We start from the raw sequence: 21,274 nt of genomic DNA, 5'->3' as shown, positions 1-21,274 counted from the left end.
ATTGAAAATAGTGTGAAACTGCAAGCCTGGCTCTGTCCAAAAAAAAAAAAAAGCCTTCAACCACCTCTGAAGCTCATTAATCAACACAGTGCGTATCAAATGTTCAGAAATGAGTAAGAAATGTAAAAATGTTTGTAACTAGGTCTTATTGAACAACAGTTTGTCTGTCCACAAAGGAAAGTGCACACAGTCGCTGTGCCTGATGTTCACCAAGAAATTATTCCTAGATGTAATACCCCTAAAACCGCAACACCTGTTGTGTTTAGGTTTCTGTTTGGGTTTGGATTAAACGAGACTAAGAGTCCACAGCTGCGCTCGTGGCTCTGTGAGCCTGTACAGCAGGTGCTTTGAGCTGAATGCTAATGTCAACATGCTAACATGCTCACTATGACAATGCAAAAATGCCCATGTTTAGCAGGTGTAATGTTCACCATCCAAAGTATATGACAACAGTAGATCACCAAACTTTTTACACTTCAACTTGAGGGCGATATGAGTGTCTGAACCAAATCTCACTTAAAAAGCACAAATCGTCAGGGAACCATGAAGTTTCTGGGTTTTAGAGGTGTTGATAGGTGTGTATGCGAACCTGGGACTGTCTGCCTCTCTTTGTTTCCAATCTTTGTGCTTAAACTAAGCTAAACATCCCATCTCCAGCTCCATTACTTAAACCCACAGACATTCGATTGAAATCAGTTTTAACATCTCACAAGAAAGCAAATATTTCCAAAAAGCTGAGCTATTCCTTTAAGATACAACCAACAAAACTGAAAAACATTTATTTAGTTTCTCAAAGACTAACACTCGTTTTCACCTGCCACTGAACTGTAGACTATTTGTATTGTTTAAGTAAGTTACTGCGCATTGTGTTGTATATTGCTGGTAATTTGCATGGGGGACTGTGGTTCGAAGGCATAATATAAAGGCATTAAGTATCAGGTACTCTGTTTTGTGTAGTTAGCGACTGTCTCATGGGTTGCACTACAGTGTCTGCTGCTCGTGCTGTGTGTATACCTGTACGTGCACAGTGGCATCACACTTGTTGTGTGTATATGTGGTGTGTTTGTGTGAGAGAGGGAAAGAGAGAGAGAGTGTGTGTCTCTGCTAGTATTGATTTTTTTTGTTTCTCTCTCTCTCTTTCTCTCTCTCTTCTTCTCCAGCCATATTGTTATTCACTGTCTGACTTGCATACACTGTGTTGTCTGCTTGTAAGGGAATTAGGTTGTCTCAGTGTCTGTCAGCTTCGGCAGTTGTGGCTTTGCACTTGTACGCCTCATGTCCGTGTATTTGAGCTCCAGTTACATTAGCGACCATGGTTCTGTGAACCCGCTGTCTGCTCCATGGTATGAAACCTGTGTGATTCACTAAGAACACACTGGCAAGGTGTTGTCTTTCACCATGTCTGTGACTTCTCTTCCCTTTTGTCCAAATTACGAGACCCAAAACAAGCATCCCTTGGGCTTTGGACCAGTGGACTGGTGTCCAGTAAGCGTGGCGTACTTTGGTGGAAGGGTGGAGAATCGGGGCTTGTACAATTTATTGTGTGGCCATGTTCCTCTCCAGCCTTCAAACGCTGGTCGTCTTTGTTTTTGCAACCAAAGATCAGGCTTCCTGTCCATCATCACACAGTGACATTCCCTCCGCTGACATCTACTGTTATGGTGAAACCTATAGACTGGTAAAGCCTGTAATTCTTAATGGCTTCTCATTGTCCTTAAAGCCTCTCTTAGCTGTGTGAATGGCTTTGTCAAGCTTAAAGTTCCAGCAGATGGATTGTTTGGGTTATTTTAAGCTACTGCTAAAATGGCTCCTATAGTTATTTTCAGTCTTTCATACGATACTTCTTTTATCTGCTTTAAGCCCTTATGGATCTTGTACTGTAATAGAGTTGGTAAGATTTTAGAAGATGAAAGGAGGACCAAACCAGCCTGTATCTTTCAGCCTCCCCCACACCGGAGGAGAACAGAGAAACACACAAGATGGAGGATCCCGAGGTACATTAGAGCGACTTCGAAATTATAGCCCGGCCTCACGTAAGCAACCTATAGAGGAGACTATGGTGGCCCTGTGACTGTGATTAAGCACACTCATTTAAGGAGTACACTTGCTTTGTTCACATGTGTGCAGACCACCCCCACCCACCACACCATAACCATCTCTGCCTGTGTACTGCAGATAAGGACTTTAGAGCCGCACAACAATGTCGGCATCAGAATGAAAAGTCTACATTTCAACCCTCTCTGTCTCTGGCTGTGGTCCCCGCTGCATTCCACCTGTCACTGCTAATCCCATGGGCCTCTCCTACTCCATCAGCACAGAGCCCCGGAGCTCAGGAGCGCTTCCACTCCAGTTTAGCCTGACAGGGCAACATGCAAATCCCTTCACACAGGGGAGATTAGACAGCATGGAGGGAGTGACAAGGGCAGAGGTGAATGGGACGAATTTCGCGCGAGAGCCGCAGTGCTCGCTCACAGGTTACAGACGGGAGGTGGCTGGACGCTGGAAACTCAGTTTGCATGCAACACAGTCTCTGAAACTTTTGATATCCTACATGTTCATCCATCATAAATGGATTAACATATAATTTGCAGTGTTTGTTTCAACGGTTTAGGAGAGTCTTATAGGAGCAGGTTCTGGTAAAGTCAGGCTTAGGTTTCGTCCAGAAGATGGTTTGTTTTGGTGGATTTCACATCTGTCACATCCGTGGTGAGGGTGGTTGCATTGTTTCAGTTTCATCGAGGATGTCCCGGAGACCTGATAAATGGCACCTGTGCACGAGAAGGTTTATGTTCGTAAGGTTTGATCAGTAATCAGTGGCCCCCATATTGCTAGGTATCTCACTCCCTATCACCACCTTTTAAGTTGAAATGGCAAACCTTTTGGCAAACAGTTGCTTAGTTACGTATCCAGCAGTTACAGAACAATATTATCATTGAATTTAAACCGTGTTTCTGGCCACTTGCTGAACATAAGTCCAGTGTGCACAGTCATATAGGTCTGGTTTTGGTCTCTACCATCTCCTCAGGGAAATATCAGAGTCTTTATCAGCTTAATATCTGTGGTTTGGTGTTGAGCAGGTAGAGTACAGTGCGTTTTTCAGAGCCTTTTAGCTGAAAACTAAGAGAGTTAATTGAAACCGTGAAGTTGTGGACCAGATGGCTAAACAATGAGTTGAAACTCACTGTAAAGCTCTGTAAAGCTGTGTCTCCTCCATGTGATTCTGTCCTCTTAGAGAAATGTAATTCTCCCACATTCCATGTAGACCTCATATTATTTATTTTTTTTTACTTATTTCGTGACACAGCTCCAACATGGAAGGCAGAGGTTGAAATAGCACAGAGCATCTTCCTCTCCTTCTCCCTCTCTCTTAATAAGGGTTAATACCCCCTTCTCCTCCCTGAAGGCAGCCCGTAATAATTAATTCAGTGATTAATATCCCGGTCTCCAATGGTAATGTCTCCGTGGAAACAGGAGAAGAGGGGAGCTTAAATGAAATGGTGACATGATAGTCTTTTTAATTGACTACAAATCCCAGATGAATAGAACTTAAGTTATTCTGGTATTTTCTCCTGAGACTGCCGGATGTCACATCACAAGTCAGAAAATATCAGTGTAAATATCAAGACAGCCGCCTGCCACTCCATGCAGGTGTAATTGGTCATGGCTGTACCAGGTGCTTTCAGTCACTTCCGTCTCATTGCTTCGGATGGATTATCTTTGTCTCTTCCGCTGAGTCATAGTTGCCACATCTCTGGCGAGCTAATGAGAATGCTGTGATTGGCTTGATTAGTCCTGATTAGCTCAGAGTGCGTGCATACTGATGGCAAATTTCCTGATGGCTGCAGATGAAGCTTAACTTTTAATTTCAGTTGTGAATTTAGGCCAACAAAAGCTGCGTTTGAAAAGGAGAAATGACTTTCAAGTGGTCTATCTGCAAGATTCCCATTATTCTATTAATTCAATGCCAATTAGCTTTGTTATCCAGCTGACACACTGCTGTTCTTCTGCATCGCTTATTGCTTATGTCAGCAGTGCTTGTCCTTCCTCGCACTCGGTTGATTTGTCGCACTGTTCTTGCAAATTATGGGCACTACCGGAGGCTCTGACTGCGTCTATGTACAGTGGTGGTTTATAGCTTCAAAGTCAAGCGCCAAGTTCATGTTTCCTGCTTTGATATTGTGGTAGGAAGTGTCAACAAGGTAGCTTTCATCAAAAACCATCCAGTTGCCAGTGAAACAATTATTCGTGTGGCCTTGAAATATGAAATAATGTTAGAGCAGTGGTTCAAGCTTTCCTGTTTATGATCCCTTAATGTTTAAAGTGTACAAGTTTTTGTCAGTAGTTCAGGCAAAGAAAGGTTTAGACAAAAGTCTTGCAAATAAAAACCCTTGGATTTACATCTTGACCCACTGTGAAGATCACAGCATCAGATTTTTGTGAATTTTGAACAGCTGAAAGTTTTGTTTATGAAGATATTTCACATTAACAAGATAAACACACTGCTCGTGTCGTACCTCCTGATGGCCAAGAAAGGACTGTACAACTCAGTAGGTGCTGCAAATGAAATAATAATGTTGAGCCATGACGTCTCTCTCTGGCTTTTTGTCTGCACATCTGTGAAGTTTCTCTGATCACCCTGCTCTGTAGGAAAGCAGTGGACTGGATAAATTAAAAACAGATCCACTTATGATACGACCAAAAAGCCTTTACACTAGGTTGCCGAGCATCATATGCAGAACATCCAAGCTAAAGGAGCCTGGGTTATCTTTGATGGTATATCACCACCCTACAGGCCTTCTCATCATGCATAGCTGCCATTTAAGCAGGCAGATAGCAATCAGTAAGAAGGAGCATGATCGTTTGAGCCTTTTATTTAATTCAACTACACATGGACCCAGCCTTTTATTTGAAACAACCTTATATTAAAGACATGCCTGAATTTCTAATTCCCTTTTTAGGAATATTTGCCTATTTATTTGTATTAACTTCTTGTCTGAACTTTTCTTGATCACTGTTAAGCCACTGTCAATTAGACTTTAGATGTTTCACGCGCAGATATTTCACAACAAAAGCTTTCCAGTGGCTCAAAGAACATAATCCCCTATTTTTGTGGTAGGCTTTTAATGTGGAAAATCTGCAGGAAGTGTCACTAACTGAAGAACGATCGAAAGTAGTGAGCGTGGTGTGAATATGTGGTTGTATTGTTGTAATAGGTCCTGTGTAAATGAACATCACGCTGAAATTATCGTATGCTTTTATTTGACAATTTACAGTAAGACACAGATTTTATCAGGGCGGCATCCGAGGTGAGGAGGGAGGCTGAGGACAGGACATGGAAGCAAAGGTAGAGAAAGGAATCTGGAGTGACAGTTTGTCTGCTATGAATAAGTCAAATGGTGTGGTTGCCCCAGGTATCACCCTGGGAGCAGACTAGCACCTCTTCATTTATTTAGGCTCTGCTCAAGGTCAGAGCTGCTTCTCTCTTTCTCTCCACGTCTCTCACTTCATCATCTCCTCCACTTCACGTTGCTGCGTTTTCTTCTCTGCCCCCGTTTCTTTTCTCTGTCCCACAAACATTCGTCAAATCCTGCAGAAAACCTACACACACATTCTCTGCACCAAATCATCTCTGACAGCAGCTTTTTATTTCTGTTTTTTTTTTCCACATCAAAGGAAATAAAAGGAGGGAAGCAGCGACTGTCAGCTGTGCGCTTTAAAGTTTGTTACCTCACATGCGTCAGATGATTTGCTGACTGGTCAATGAACGAACGTGAACCTTATTATATTTAATCCTGAGATGAGATTTGCTTTGCTTTCATCTCGCTTTTTGTCCTTGAAATTTCATTTAGTCTCCTGAACCTTATTTTCCCTTCAGATACTCTTTTCATTGGCTTCAGATTGAGGAAACAAACATTATTCCACACTGTGTGACAGTGTCTCATACATACAGTATGTGTACTGTTTGTTCCAACTGTTCTTTGAAACAGCAGCAAATGATGCATACACTGTCCACCTTTTTCTCTGGCTGCTTAGTTGCATCAAACGGAAATACTCTAGATATCTTGAGCATCATTTTTACACATTTCCCCGTAATCCAGCCTGTCATGTTTGGTACATTTGTGGACTCTAAGATTTAGACTAGCACTTGAAATAAAGTTTGGTGGGTTTTATATATCAACACTTGGCCACACAGTATGAGTTGTGTGGGAAAGGTCCCTGATTTTTTGAGGTAAATTCATTGATTAAATTGATAAACTATACATTTAGATTCCAGTTTGGCTGAAACATAATTGCTGAGGCTCAGAAATGCCACCTAGCCAATATGCACACCATGCCAGCCTTATTACATCTCCCCTGTCCCATTTAGTGAATACAAATTAATTTAATCTTAGCAAGTTAACTAGTAGGGGAAAAGTGCTGACTAATTGCTGTATGATGCTGGGATTATTGATTTTTTTTTTTCTACATTTGTTATTTTTTATACCCTGAAGCTTTCTGGACTGCTGCGAAGAATCCCATTCCCCCAACACTGGAGCCAATTTCTGTTTTGTTTCCACTTTATTTCTTCTAATACTTTCCCTGTCTGGTTTTCTTGTTTCCTCCACTTGTGGGAAAACTGAGCTCATACATCATTACAGTCGAGTTCTCCCCAACGTTTTTCACAATATCTAACAGCAATGCAAAATTTGTCCGTTTTATCATTATTTTCTTAATATATGTTGTTCAAAAACACTTTTAATAACCACACTTGGATAAGCACAAACATTACAAAAATGCAAATGATTCAACAATTCTCATAACCATAATCATTAACCTCTCCTGTGATTAGAAACTTTTCTCTTTAATATCAGTTATTGAGGTTTTTTGATGGACAAGTTTTTAGTTTGCGGACTATTTAGTTAACCAGTTCTTATATAAGTCACTGGATGTACACATTGCATACTCCTCATATTAAGTCAGTGCATAATACTGCAGAGTGTAGTAAAATAACAGTAGTTTTGAGCATTAGCAACCAAAGAAAGCGGGTAAATGTGGCCTGGTCTGGTTTTGGATGCGAATATGTCAGAAATCTGAAAAAGATTTTGTATTTTTTGATTAAATTTCTGTGTATTTTTTTTCATTTTCCTGCCGTAAAATTCAACAAAAGAAAGGTACCCCGAGTATTCAGTGTTTGCAGAAGGAAACCTGTCAATACAACATGCCATAGAGGTCTCCTGCAGACCAAGAGATGCAGGCTGAAGCCACAGATTCATCAGGAAAAAAATGTTGACCCTGAAATTAATAAAATACGTTTAATTCATAATGAAAAAAACATCTCAAATAAATTACATCACACATTTTATTAGAGGAGGATGAAAATTAACTATATTCACTATGTTACTGCGTTTGCCCTTTGATGTAATAAAATACATTATGTAGAATCCATTAGTGTTGTGTACTGCCGTCATCAGTTCAAGGCTAATAGAGAGAGAACACACTGGAGATACTGATGTGGCCTGAAAATTACACAAACTCCCAGTGCTAAGCCTCACACTGACACTCACCCCCCACCTCCCCCCATTCCCTCTGTTTACTGCAGGCCCATCAAGACACAGCAGTGTGTCACTGTGGATCAAAGTCAGTGGTATCAGCCAGGAAACACACAGCTCAGAGGGTTGGAAGGACGGCAAAGAGACACTCCTCCTCTGGTCCCATTATTACACTCCCACAATCCGCTGCTGCTCACATAGAAAAAAAAAAGAATGAAAGAGAAAGATGGAGATGGTCTGATAGGGAGAATGAAGGGATTTTGGCAAGTAGGAAAAGGAAATAAGCCAAGCAAGGGAGAGGATAGGACCCATCCGCACATCTTATCGTGCACACCCTCCATCCCTTTAGTCATTATTTTACAGTTAAATTCTCTGTGCTCAAAAGCCACAGAAATACTCTCAATCATCTCGAGGAGAAGGAAAATAGAGTGTGGGTAGAGAAAGAGAAGGAAGTCATTTGTATTCAAATCCAGAGCTAATACGTCAAGTAAGTCTATTTCATGGGCAATGCTTGCTGTGTGTGTGTGTGTGGAGGAGACATGCATTACTGCAGCTCTTCTCTATTGGAAGTTGCCTCAGCCGCCACAGGCACTTTCATCAGCACAGACCGGGAAAACAAAGGTTTCCTCAGCGATTCTTTGGTTAGAGTGACGGTTCTGCTTAAGAACTGTGCCGGCAGAACCCTGTGATTTGTTAAAATAGAGTGAAGTAGCCTGAATGTTTCTTCAAAATGCTCTGCGGAGGTGCTGGTAATCAGGGTTCTTTCAGGTGTTCGAGCGCTGGGCCGTAGCATTGGGCCGATTCACATAATGTACTGAATGCGGAGTCAATTGAGGAAAAAGATGCTTCCACCCTCTTTGTAAATGGTGTGCATGCATGCACATCACAGGACACTGGGAACATCGTACCCCGTGTGTATTGGGAACAATGGAATACGGCCAGATTGCCATAAGACACAGTGGAAATACCAGCCAGGAAAACACTGACTGTTGCAGATGCCTCTCTCCTCCCCTCCTCATCTCTCCCTCTCTCTCTCTCTTTCTCTCCATCTGACAAGGAGGCCTGAGGGTTTTGTATCCTCTGCTGTTTGATTTGCACCGAGGGGAGATCTTGTTTGTTCTCCTCAATGCAGCATTTATGGTTTAAGATTCTCCTCACGACCTTCCGCTGCTCCTGAGCAGCGAGCTATCTGTCTTCCCCGAGCGAACAAACAAGAAAAGAACAGTGCCCTCGCTACGCTGGCCGGGGGACCTGCAGCCCTTTTCATCCCACCAATGAACAAAAAGAGGGGGGATGGTTGGAAAGAAGGGACAGAACTAGTGTACCTTTTCTTTGACATAGCTGGTCAACACAAGCATGTAGGATTTTTTTTTATGAGGCAATCTGCACTAATGAAGGGTAAATACATCTCTGGTAGGCTTGAGTGTTGTCAGAGCTCCACCTTGTGGTGGCTAATCAGCATTGTTTTTGATATCCACACGGGTGGCTAGTCTCTCCATGCTTTACTCAGTCATATTCCATTCTAATTGTCTGCTATCTGACTGTATTTTCCAACACTGACTGACTGTTGTCTCTGTTTTTTTTATCTCCTCTCCTCTTTTTCCTGATTTTACTTCTTACACAACCCCAATGATTATTTTCCTCTACTTTCCTCTACTTCCTTCCTTTCGTTCCTTTCTTTACTTGTTCATCCTCTACATCCCCGTCTGCCTTCTAATCCCTCCAAACTTCCCCCGCGATATTCCTCCTCTTTCTTCCACCTCCCCCCTTTCTCTCTCCAAGATCATTGTCAGGACGAATCGTCGGGGGAGTGTGGTGGTTCTTTACTCTCATCATCATCTCGTCCTACACGGCTAACCTGGCTGCCTTCCTCACTGTGGAGAGGATGGTTTCTCCCATCGAGAGCGCAGAGGATCTTGCCAAGCAGACAGACATCGCCTACGGCACTTTGGACTCTGGCTCGACCAAAGAGTTCTTCAGGGTGAGTTGGTGTTACTGGGGCTAATGGTCTGCTCTCAGACAGGTAGGGGCACCCATGCAAGGAAACAGGTCACCAAGGCAACCCTGTTTCCTTAAAATAACGATTATGTTGTGCTAATTTGTTTTGTCAGATGTATTTTGGAGGAAGTGTGAGCACTCTCCTTGATAAAGTTCGGTGGCAAAGTTTTTTTTAAAGTGAAGGTAGAGGTGAAAAGTAACACTTTATTGATCACTGAAGGGAAATTCACACAGAGACTGGCTTTAATGAAACAGATAAAGTGAGGTTTAAATGGAATAAATAATAAATAAAATGAGAGAGAGTTGACATTAAAATAGATGTTTAGATTAGATAGCATTAACCAGGCTTAGCAAATATTGTATTGCAAGAGAGAAGACAAATTAATTTATTCTTAATGAACATTTTTCCATTTGGCAGATACATTCATTAAAACATTTCTTTCTTTGGATAAAAAGTGTAACTAATACAGCAGTGTGTTTCTCCATAAACATGTTGTATTGGAACTGCTGTTGCAGATTAATTGTAGATCAGTGTTGTAGATTGTCCATTGCCCATGTTATTATGCATAGTGATGAAGTTACATCAACCTCCTCCTGAATATGTGCAGGAGGTAAAGATATGCTCCACCCAAAACCTTTGTAGTGTCAAAGAATCACTGCCTGCTGCGCCAACGGAACCTGATACAAGGAGGGTGAGGGGGAAAAGCTCCACTCTGTAATGCCACTGTGCAGTGAGTGTTTTACAGTTTCAACAACACCAACAGAGTAAAACGTCTTCGCTCAAAATGCACATTTAATCAACGCTGTAATATTGATACAGAACTCGCTGCAGACTTGAAAGGTGGCTGCAAGTTTCATCCTTCACTAAGAACAGCAACTGTGGGCAGCTTGAGCTCATGTCAGTTACAATATATTCCAGTAGTGTCAAAGCTACAAACCCTTCCTGCTGTATCATGTACATCCCTCCACCCTCCATCTGTATACACAATCTGTTTTTTTTTGTATAAATACTCTAAATGCTGCTTCTTTCTGAGCTTCACAGAGGTCAGCATTTTGTGTGTTTGGAGCTCACTGAACCTACAAATGGACAATGGGGAAGTGGATCCTGCTGCAGGAGTGGTTTCAGAAGTTTCTATGAATATTTTTTCCCACCGTGAAGACTTTTGAATCCAATGTAACCAAGATGAGTTCAAACAGAGCAGCCTCTGTGTTTCTTTGTGAAGAAGCAAGCGACAGACTGTTCAGGCCCATAGGGGAGAGTGTTTCTCACTCAAAAGGTTTTGGGTGGAGTGTTTGGGTCTGTTCACCCACACTGCAATTACATTGTCCAGTGTTCACGAGGACGTCTTTCTACGCTCCTCGTCTCTAGCTGTAAATTCCATTCACCTCCATTGTATAATGGTGGAGACATCTCAGATACAGATTTCTAAAAACCTGGACAAATAGAAATAACAACTTTGTGACTAGGTACCAATGTTATTTGGGTGAATATCCAACATTTGGAATTTCAGATATCTCACTAGACATGGTCTAGTGAGAGTCTTATAGATAGTTAATAGAAATATAATTGCTCATATTGTTCCTTCGTTTTGGTAAGATTATAGTAAAATGAAATCTAGTAATGCCAATTTATCAACTGATGCTCCATCTTTTCTGCCGCATTGTACGTTTTCCACGTTTTTACCTGGTGTTGTACGCGGACATGCTTTTTCCATCTCTCACACCACATCTGCCTTTGAACCTCCAACCCCCTTCAAAACCCCACAGCGGTCAAAGATCGCCGTCTACGAGAAGATGTGGGGATACATGAAGTCTGCCGAGCCCACAGTCTTCACCAAGACCACGGCTGAGGGCGTGGCGCGGGTCCGCAAGTCCAAAGGGAAATACGCCTTCCTCTTGGAGTCCACTATGAATGAGTACACTGAGCAGCGCAAGCCCTGCGACACAATGAAAGTGGGAGGCAACTTGGACTCCAAAGGCTACGGAGTAGCCACACCCAAGGGTTCACAGTTAAGGTGGGTGGAATAGTGTAACAATATGTTCTACGTGTTGTTATGGTATTCCACCTTCCCTGGTGTGCCGCCTTTTCTATCTCTATCTGTGTCCACTTACTGCTTGGTGTAGGCGGGTGGGGCATTTTTACTTTAGTTTTTAGTGCAGAAGTAGTGGCTTTTTGACATCTGTGTCTGTGTTGCATGCATGTGGGGGTCACTGTGATGATGCAGGGGTGGTTTTTATTTCATTTGTTTTTTTCTTTACAGCTCTCCACACCAGGTAAACCTTTGTGCTTGTGCTTGCTGTTTGAGCAAAGATGTGGCAATGGCATGCTTGAGGCTTTGGTAAACGTAACTCTCTGAAAATTGTTTCATTCGGCAAAGACAGTTTAAGATAATCTGCATTTTTATATACAAATTTAATTAGTTTGTGTTATTTAGCTAATGCTACTCCAGCTTTCCTTCACAGTTGACTGGTTCTTTCTTTTCAACTAAGTGACTGAAATAGTGTTTCGGGAGCCATTTGAATTCTCAGCCCTGGGTAACTCTGCCAGACTCTGTCACTGCCTCCCGCACATAGTGGAATTTACAGACCTGCCAGAGAATACAGTGTCATTACTGTGGGGAGTTGCACTTTCAATCCGCACACTCATCGATCAAAGCCCGCCGGCAAGGTCTCACTGAAGGGAATGGATAAGTATACTAAAGGCAAAACTGCACAGATGTGTGTGTATGTGCTAACCAGTGGATAACAGCTCCATGATTGCTTGAACTTCCATTTAATCCTGTGGAGGAACGAGGGCAGTGTTGCACAATAGAACTTCGCTGTATAAATAGACAGTAGTAGAGCACTGCTATCATTGATCATGTGTAATTAGAGAGTGCATTAGAAACAATAGCCAAACATTAAGTTTTTTTTTTTTTTGCTTTCCTTTGTGAATAGGTACCAGGAAAGTAATTTGTTCCTAAAGCAGCCAACTCCTCACAGCCAGTAAATCAAACCCTGTTAGTTGCCTTCTGTAAATTCCTCTGCCCATGCCAAGCCTGAAGTTGAGCAGAGCAGCTGCGTTTTTTTCCTTTTTCGTTTTTTTCTTTTTTGTTGCAGTCAAGCTGGTGCCAGTTTTCAGCCACTGCTTTGACCAGGAAGAGTCCCTGACAGATCACGGTAGTCCCTTCCTCCAGGCCCTCCATCTTGTTGTTTTGGGGATTATCTTCTTCTGTCAGTCACTTGTCCGGATATCAGCGAGGAAACACACCAGCAAACATGAAGAGCAGGCAACATTGTTGGTCAAGGCTGTTATTTCACATGGCTCCGCAAGCAACCTCATCAGCTTAAACTGGAATATCAGCTGTGTTGCTTTGTGTTTCTGATCCATCTCCATTACTGACTGTTTTTTTTTTTCTCATAATGATACAAATAAATTAAAAGGATCAAAATGCACGCTGAGGCAAATCTCTCTCTCCCTCCTCTATCGTCAGACATCACTACAGCAGCCTTCAAAAGAACCCATGAAATTATGATGCACACTTATTTTAAACAGCTTTTCATAGAAATTTTATGCAAGTCAATCATGATTTTCCAGAAGAGCTAAATACTCAGAAATCCTGGGAGCTTTGAATTGGCTGACTGTATACATGTGTAAAACAGGTTGTTTGGAGGCATCTGTTTTTAAAAAAAAAAAAAAAAAAGAAAAAGAAAAAAAAGCTGGCTGATGTCGATATTTTGGGACCGACTGTGCTGATTGCCAACATTTTGTGCCAATATTTAAAGACTCAATTAAGTATTGTTTTAGCATATTTTAATCCTTTTTAGGTTAGAAAACAAAATCTGTAATAGTTTATAATCCACCATATTCATACTTACATAGAATTTAATCAAAACGCCACAAGCAGAGGTTCCCGACCTTCTTGGCTTGTGAGTTTCCAGCAGTTCGATCAAAGACTGATGTTACCTGCTCTGGTTGACTGATCTGAATAGGTATTTGAAGATGTGAAACTAGACAGTAGTTCACAAAATGTGTAAAATTAACATATATAACAATATTATATAAAGTTACTTGTACTCGGGACAGCACGTTAAAGGAGAGAGATTTGTGTTCACTGTGTATCTGGGTCCTGGGATGGGATGTAACCGTTTAGAGCATTAACGCACTTTTCCACCCTTGTCCCTCTCTTACTGCTACTCCTCCCTTCCCTCCCCCCCCCTTCTCTTCTTTCCCTCCCAAATTGGACAGCATACTCACCCCTCTCACCAAATATGTTTTATCGTTTTCAAGAAGTGCAGTTAACCTGGCAGTGTTAAAACTCAATGAGCAAGGCCTGTTGGACAAATTGAAAAACAAGTGGTGGTACGACAAAGGAGAGTGTGGCAGCGGAGGCGGTGGCGAGAAGGTTAGCCGCTATGTCGCTATGCCCATGTGACCTTGATGTGGGTAAAAGAGAAATGTGTTTTGCTGGCAACAGGGGCATCTGCCGGGTCGATGCTTGCGGAGGAACGCAGCTGGCTGGAATATGGCATTTTTAATCCTGAGAGGAGAGCGAGTACTGTCGAAGCAAAAATATTTGCTGTACTGCAACAGTAGTCATCTGAAAGTTTGGCCTTTAGCTCCCTGCTTAAAATAAATATAGAATATAGAGTAGTGCCATCTTGGGTGTGTAAGCGTACCACTAAGCATGAAGTACATTTTCTGAGCCAATAGTTTTGGGTTGACAGTACTCGCCTTCGTATTTGTCGTAATAAAGGTCCCGGCAGTATGTGCCCGTTCCAGAAAAGCGATGCAGCCGGGGGCCCCATGCATATATGTCTGTTAGCTCTGCCCTTTCCCCTTAACATCTCCCAGTAAACCCAACCCTGCAAAACAACTATATCGACCAGCGAGCAAAGAGACATGTAGCACAAGTGGGGCCCCTTCCCGGCTTCGTCACTTTGTGAAGAGTACTGAGCTGCTCTTGTTGGGCTTCTTCTGATTGAATAACATAAAATAACATGTCCTATGATGTTATTTATGTTATTTTCCCCACCTCACCCTTCCCCGTCCCCCGTGATTTGAAGAACGCCTGTAAACCTTGCCGTATTGAAACTGAGTGAAGCAGGAGTCTTAGACAAACTGAAAAACAAATGGTGGTACGATAAAGGGGAATGTGGACCCAAGGACTCGGGAAGTAAGGTCAGTCTCCACCAGCCCGGGAGCCTCCCCTCCCCTCTTTATCTCTATGCACACTTTTATAACGCTGGCAGTACTGTTCTGTTATTACAGCAGGCTGGCTGATATGACGCACACACTTAATGCTCTGAGAGAGAGAGAGCGAGAGCAAGTGACAGACATGCAGGTAGAGACTTAAGGCGTAGCCTGAGGGAAACAGCATGACAGAAACAAGGCATGGCACAGCGCTAACAGTTTTACAGCAGCTAAGCTATGTGTTGCAACTGCAGATGAAGGCTCACTCTCACGTTGGTTGTCACCTAAGATGGTCCCAGGGCATGTTCATATGTTACTGTATGTCACACTAGATGTCAGTTCTACTGTATGCCTCAGCTGTAGCAGCACACCGAAGACTGATCCACGTTGTTGATGCACTGGAGCATGGAGAGAGCTGCCACATTTTAAACAAAGCAGCATGTACCGTCCACGTCAGCCGTGTCCTCTTAATCAGATCCTTAAACACAGGGCACACACACGCTATCACCTGCAAACGAGACTAAGCATGACAGACAGTCGTTTATGTAGACGAGGTAATATGCTGAATACCCCTTAAGGATGGAGGTGATTTATTGGAGGGAGATAAATGGCAGGGAGGAGCAAGAGTCAGAGCTCAGAGAGATCATCTGCATACATTAAAATAAAAGGGGGTTAAAAGGTGAATGTCTGAACTGAGAGGCTGAGCAGCCTGTCGAAACATGGAGGAAAATTAAAGTGCCAGTTCATCCGAAATACAAAAATTTCTTCATTTTCCTAGTTGCATCTAGTCATGCAGATCGTTTTAATTACCTTCTTTAAATATCAACAGCAACATCTCTTTTTAGGAACGGTGTCCTGACTGCTTTGGGTAATCCACAGAACATGCTGTCAGCAGTTTTTTTTTCCCATACTAACAAAACAACCAGTCACAGCATGACATTAAATAACACAGAATATATTTTTTGAGAAAAAACACACACACACACACACGAAATTTTAGGGACTTTTGTGTCACCCCTATAGCCACAACTTGTTTATTGTTTTGTAGCGTTTTTTCTACTTACACACACTTACACAGATTGCAACCAAGATTTTATTATACCTATCCTGCACAGTGTGACATGAAATAAACTTATTTGAAGGTTGTTGTGCCATTAGATGAAAGCACAGTGCTCTGTGTATTATTCAGAGAAAGTGGGACATTGTTTCTGGACCGCAAATGAAATTCCAATTACCTCCGTTGTAATGGGCTTGAGGCAGAAATCTCAAAAGTGCAAAACCTGGGTAAATAAAACCAAAACTACCTGCATGTCTAGCAGCACTGCAGTTAATTGTGTAAAATGTGTTTTTTTTGTGTGTGTGTGTAATTTGTTTGAACTGACCCTTTAATGCAGAGAGGTAACAGATTTTTCTTTACTGCTTTCTAAAATGTTATAAGCAGGATCAGAAGAGTTTGTTATTGTTTTTCATAGCATGGCTACACTACAGCTATGTACCATTAGACTGACAGGTTAAAGGTAGAGTAGTGAAAAGTGAGGTGCTGTGTGAGTGTGATCAGTTATGTGTGCGTTTGTGTGTGCATGCATGACGTGAAGTTGAGGTGAGATTTTTCCATATTGCCCTGTGTCATTTGTGTGTAAATGTTGCTATGCTAATTCTAAAATCAGTGCTAAAACTAGTGTTGATTTTTGTCTTTGTTCCTCTCCCCGTCGGCTACAGGACAAGTCGTCCCAGGCCCTCAGCCTGAGCAACGTGGCAGGGGTCTTCTACATCCTTGTCGGGGGCCTGGGCTTGGCCATGCTGGTGGCCCTCATCGAATTCTGCTACAAGTCGCGCAACGAGGCCAAGAGAATGAAGGTGGAGGCCCAGTCCCAATCCCAGTCCCAACACCAAAACCCCCATTACCACCATCCCCACCACCACTGCTACCCCTGCCGTACTGGCAGCCCACCCCATAGCCCCGAGCCTAGCCAAAGCCAGAGTCCGAGGCCCAGCCCCACCATCCACAACTTAGCCGAGTTTAGCGAGGTTTTCAATGGGTATGGCAGCGATGGGGAAGCTGATAAGATGTAGTTGGGGTTTTCGTAGAAGGTCCGTCCAAGCCTTTGCTCACTAGATCCCTGCACAGAGACTGTAAGTGAAACCTATCATATCCCTGTGCTAGCTCTGCCATGCTGAGTGACTGTCGTGACCAGTGGCAAAATGCTTCCCACTTCTCTGTCTTATCTGCTCACTATGTGGTCATGTGACGTCCTGGTCTGCGTTCGAGCTTTTTCTCAATGTGACAGGAAGCAATGAGTCATCCTCAGACATGACGTCACCTCTACTGCTTCGCAGCTTGTGTGGCTGCAGACGTTGGCCCTCATTTATCAAGCAAGCTTACCGTGTGACCCATTTTTCTGCCAAAATCAAAAATGCATTACTCATTGTGAACTCAGTGGGAAGATAATATTCATGTCTGATGTTCAAATGAACTAAATCGCATTGGAAATGCATAATTAATGCCATGATTGATCACCCTTATCAAAATTTGCCGTTTGATTAGAATTTGTAATATTTTTGAGTTAGTGAGAATAAAATATGAGGATGAAAATGCAAGTTTACACAGATTAAGAAAGCTGTGGTAGTTTCATTGGCATAAAAATCATAAGAAGACATATTTCTCTTCTTAATAGCACATTTGGCTGAGTGGAATTTATTAGAAGTCAATGTACTGCTGTAGATTTGACAAAACTGCGTTACTGCTTTTCCACATAGTAAACTGACAGATAGGAAAGGCATGTTAAATGAGGACCAATGTCTTACTTGTACACACACGTCTACCCTTGTGAGGACATTTCATCAAGCTGCAGAACATTTGTCCATCTAATGTCTACTCTTACCCTCTGAAGCTCCAGTGCCTTGTTTTCTCATAGCGAACCACTGATTCAGTTTTTGCAAACTTGTTAGGGCCTAACCACACATATACACACTTAAACTTGAATAGTACAGGCTGTAGCTCAGAGACATCATTGTCTCAAGTCTGTCATTTACAATAGACTTGTACAGTGTACAACCACAGAACAAATTTATTGAGAAACCAGCCCTGAGCACACAGGAAGCCCTCTATAATAAAGCCATATTTAAACACTATACATTGTAAGGCTAAAGTAAATGTAAGTGATGCATCCCCTGAACCGAGCAGATATTATTGATGTGAGCTGTTTTCTCCGGATATTTCCCCCAGGTCTTTGAACACTAGACTTTCAGATATCTTTTCTCACTCGGTGTATATCTGTCCAGCGTGGTTATGTGTCCCCCATCAGCACTTCAGCACGAACTCTTCATTAGCTTGACTGTTGCTGAGTCAGCTTCCCTGTCCCACTGCCTGCAACTATCACTCACTGTGTAATAATTCTGTCGCTAATGGATTTATATGTAGTGTGGGGCTGGCTTGACACTGTAGTGAATGGCTATGAAAGGTGTTTTCTGACTCTGCGGTTGCTACACTGCTGTGTATATATTTAAATGTACGGTAAATGTACTTAATTGTGAAACTTTTCTACCTGTTGTTTTTACATGAAGCAGATTGGAGTTTTAGTTCAGCTACTACTAACAAACCTGAAATAATAATAATAAATAATAAATAATAATAATAACTAAAAACATAGCAACATTAAGCCCCACCCATGGCAGTGAACCCAAACTGTGATTGGACAGTCTATTGTTACTCATTTTGCCATGGGTAATGCGTCTCCATCTCAAAGAAGAAAAAGCTCTTTGTGGATCCTCATGAAAAGTAGTGACAGTGCTATGTATGTAGTTTATGCTGCCCTCTGCTGGACAGCACTGAAATACAGTACACCTCGTCACTTTGTCTTCTGTGTTGTGAACTGTAAAGTATCTTAATTGAGGATAATGTCCATCAACATTTGGTATAAAACTCCAATCTGCAAAAGTACAATTTTTCTAACTTTTTCTTGCCCCAAACACAAACTTATCTTTTCATTTTTGTCCTCAGCTCACATTTACTGAAGCCATGAGGAACAAGGCCCGTCTGTCCATCACAGGCAGCGTTGGGGAGAACGGACGGGTGCTCACACCCGACTGTCCCAAGGCCGTTCACACCGGGCCTCCCCTCCGCCAGAGCTCCGGCCTCGCCCTGGTCTCCTCTGAGCTCCCGTGAAAACCAAAAACCTCTCAAGTGCCTTATTCCAATAACAGCAGAAAGAAACAATATTCAGACCGCCCACGCAACAACCAGAACCTAACCGCAAAGAAACAGGATTCACACACACAACAGGTCACCTCCAGTGGGCGAGACAGGACCGACAGAGGAGCAAACAACAAATCCCACTGCTAGAGGTCAGCACTTGTTGTGGCTTGATGATTTCCCTCTGAAGTCTGTGGAAACCAGAGGCAGATTTTGTTTTTTCGTTTTTTTTAACTGTGCGGCCACACGGAAGCTTATGTTTTTGAATCAAAGGATCATGGGAATCCACTGGAGCCACTCAACCTTTACAACTCCAGTGACAGACAAGGAACAGCTGGAAAGAAAATGAAAAATATCATGATATATGATAAAGATGAAGACCAGAAAACTGTAAACTTGAAACTCAAAACTGTGCTTTTTTTTGGGATTGCTGTGAATTGGCAAAAACTGAACCACAATCAAGATTGTTTTCAAACTGAACAGTATTTGCTACACAGACATGAACAGCATTCAAGAGATAACAATCTCACTAGATATCAACAAGTGACGCTGGGACAGTTGTAGCCCAGTGCCGTGAAGATATGACAAAAAATATTTGTATTCATAATAACAAAAATGAAATCTATTAATACTGAATATATGAGCAAACATAGAAACTGTGAAAATAAGTAAATATGTATATTCCATGAAAAACAAAATGAAAAATCTAGCTGTACATAGGGACGACTGTGTAACATGCTTGCTTTTTAAACAGATGTACATAGCAGATACTGTAGTGGACAGACAGTTGTTTTTTTGTAAATCATCTTTGAAGATTTTATTCATCGCAATAATGAAAAAGACGATGCCACTTGAAGGAGGAGGTATGTGGAAGGAAGTGTTAAGATTTTACATGTTGAATACTGTAACTGTATTATATAGGAACATTCAGACTCTAAATGTGAAGAGGTATCAACTGCCCAAATATTCTGATACCTGTTACATTGCAAATTAATAAATATATTCAACAATGAATGTTAACTAGCTCCACCCCCAATCCTTAAACCACAACCCTCACTGTGCAGACGTAGACCCAGAGAGTTGCTCATGAGTAGAGCTTTATAAATCAAGTTTCTGCAGTCAGAATATAAATATTTTTTTCATTCTTTGATCTATTTTTTGTACTGAGAAATTAAAAAAGAAACTGTCTGTCTCCTGGTTTTAAATGTCGACAGTCAAGTACTATCTGGGTAGATCTTTTAGACCATTACGTGTGTGGAGACATGAGTCGAAACGATGATGGGAAGTTGAAAAGGAGAAAAAAAAAAAAAGAAAATGCCATTTCTCATTTCTCACTATATGTTATTTGAAGTGTCTATACAGTAAGACGTCAAAGGTGGGCTGATGAAGCCACAGTTTGTATGGTGAACAATGATTTGAGCCCTTCCTTATTGAAACACTGTGGATCCTCTGGGGAGGCTGGACACGCTGTAGCAGAAATGTATTTGCTCCAGTCTCACAGACTGAAGTGTCCTCTTTTGGAAAACGGAAGGACAATCTTCCATAGGATACAAGACGCCACATCTTCAGCAACACCAGCCAACGATGGGGCTGGTAAATGTACGGTTTATTCCCAGTTCTCATCCAGTTCATTCCCTTACACGTGTTGTGGCTGGTCAGGGAAGTTTGCAGCAGAGAAAAAACAGCTGAAATGTTTCAGGTCATGCTTTTTTTTTGTCCTGCCATCCATCTTTAGAGCTGAAGTGTAATATGGCGTCTTATTTTGGTTCAATTGTACAACTTTATTTTGATCTTTTTTAAGTAAAAGCAAATTTCAAATTGCAACGCACGGTGTCGTCATTTGACATAGAGATGAGAGAGAAGTGTGTTTGATGTTGTGTTCATGTCCTGCAACCAGTGGTGGAGGAAGTACTGAAGCTTAGTACTTAAGTAAAAGTACAAATATCTGGCAAGACATTTACTCAAGTGAAAGTGTAAGTACTACATCAAGAATCTTACTTAAGTAAAAGTACTAAGTACTTTTAAATTTACTTTAAATTATTTTTTTAAAGTAAAAGTACTCACGCAATGGGTTGTCTCAGTGTCAGGGCTGTGCCATTTTTTAAAAATTACTTTAATGATCCCTCCTGGGAAAATTACTGCATTTTACCCACACCAAGTGAACGAAACACACACACAAGCATGCATGAGATGCTGGGTCAGGGGGCTGCCTAGTGAGGCACCCGGGGAGCTGGGGTGTTAGAAAGCCCATTTACATACAGTTGTTGTATTTGTACTTTGTTAGTTCACTTGCCTTTCCTATTTCCAACTCAACTGGACGTCTGGCATGTTCTTTAATCGGGACACCTACATACTCTACTCTAAAAAAGAACATTCCTGGAG

General features: G+C 41.9%; 1 protein-coding gene across 2 annotated transcripts in view; it reads left to right on the top strand.

Moving 5' to 3' along the window:
• Positions 1-20,640, top strand: part of LOC121190527 (glutamate receptor 4) — a 98,718-nt gene extending 78,078 nt beyond the window's left edge. Inside the window, exons 12-16 of one of the 2 annotated variants that reach the window (XM_041051328.1) lie at positions 9,312-9,510; positions 11,295-11,542; positions 13,798-13,912; positions 16,420-16,557; positions 18,701-20,640. In XM_041051328.1, the coding sequence (XP_040907262.1) occupies positions 9,312-9,510; positions 11,295-11,542; positions 13,798-13,912; positions 16,420-16,557; positions 18,701-18,865 (865 nt within the window). In that variant the 3' untranslated portion in view covers positions 18,866-20,640. Of the gene's footprint in view, positions 1-9,311; positions 9,511-11,294; positions 11,543-13,797; positions 13,913-14,573; positions 14,689-16,419; positions 16,558-18,700 lie in introns of both variants that reach the window. The other variant, XM_041051327.1, reaches the window with a different exon arrangement.
• The last annotated feature ends 634 nt before the right edge of the window (positions 20,641-21,274 follow it).

Source organism: Toxotes jaculatrix, chromosome 12 (assembly GCF_017976425.1).
Source record: "Toxotes jaculatrix isolate fToxJac2 chromosome 12, fToxJac2.pri, whole genome shotgun sequence".
NCBI classification, from domain to species: domain Eukaryota; kingdom Metazoa; phylum Chordata; class Actinopteri; family Toxotidae; genus Toxotes; species Toxotes jaculatrix.
The sequence above is the reverse complement of the archived record's forward strand: the minus strand, read 5'-3'. Positions and strand labels throughout refer to the sequence as shown.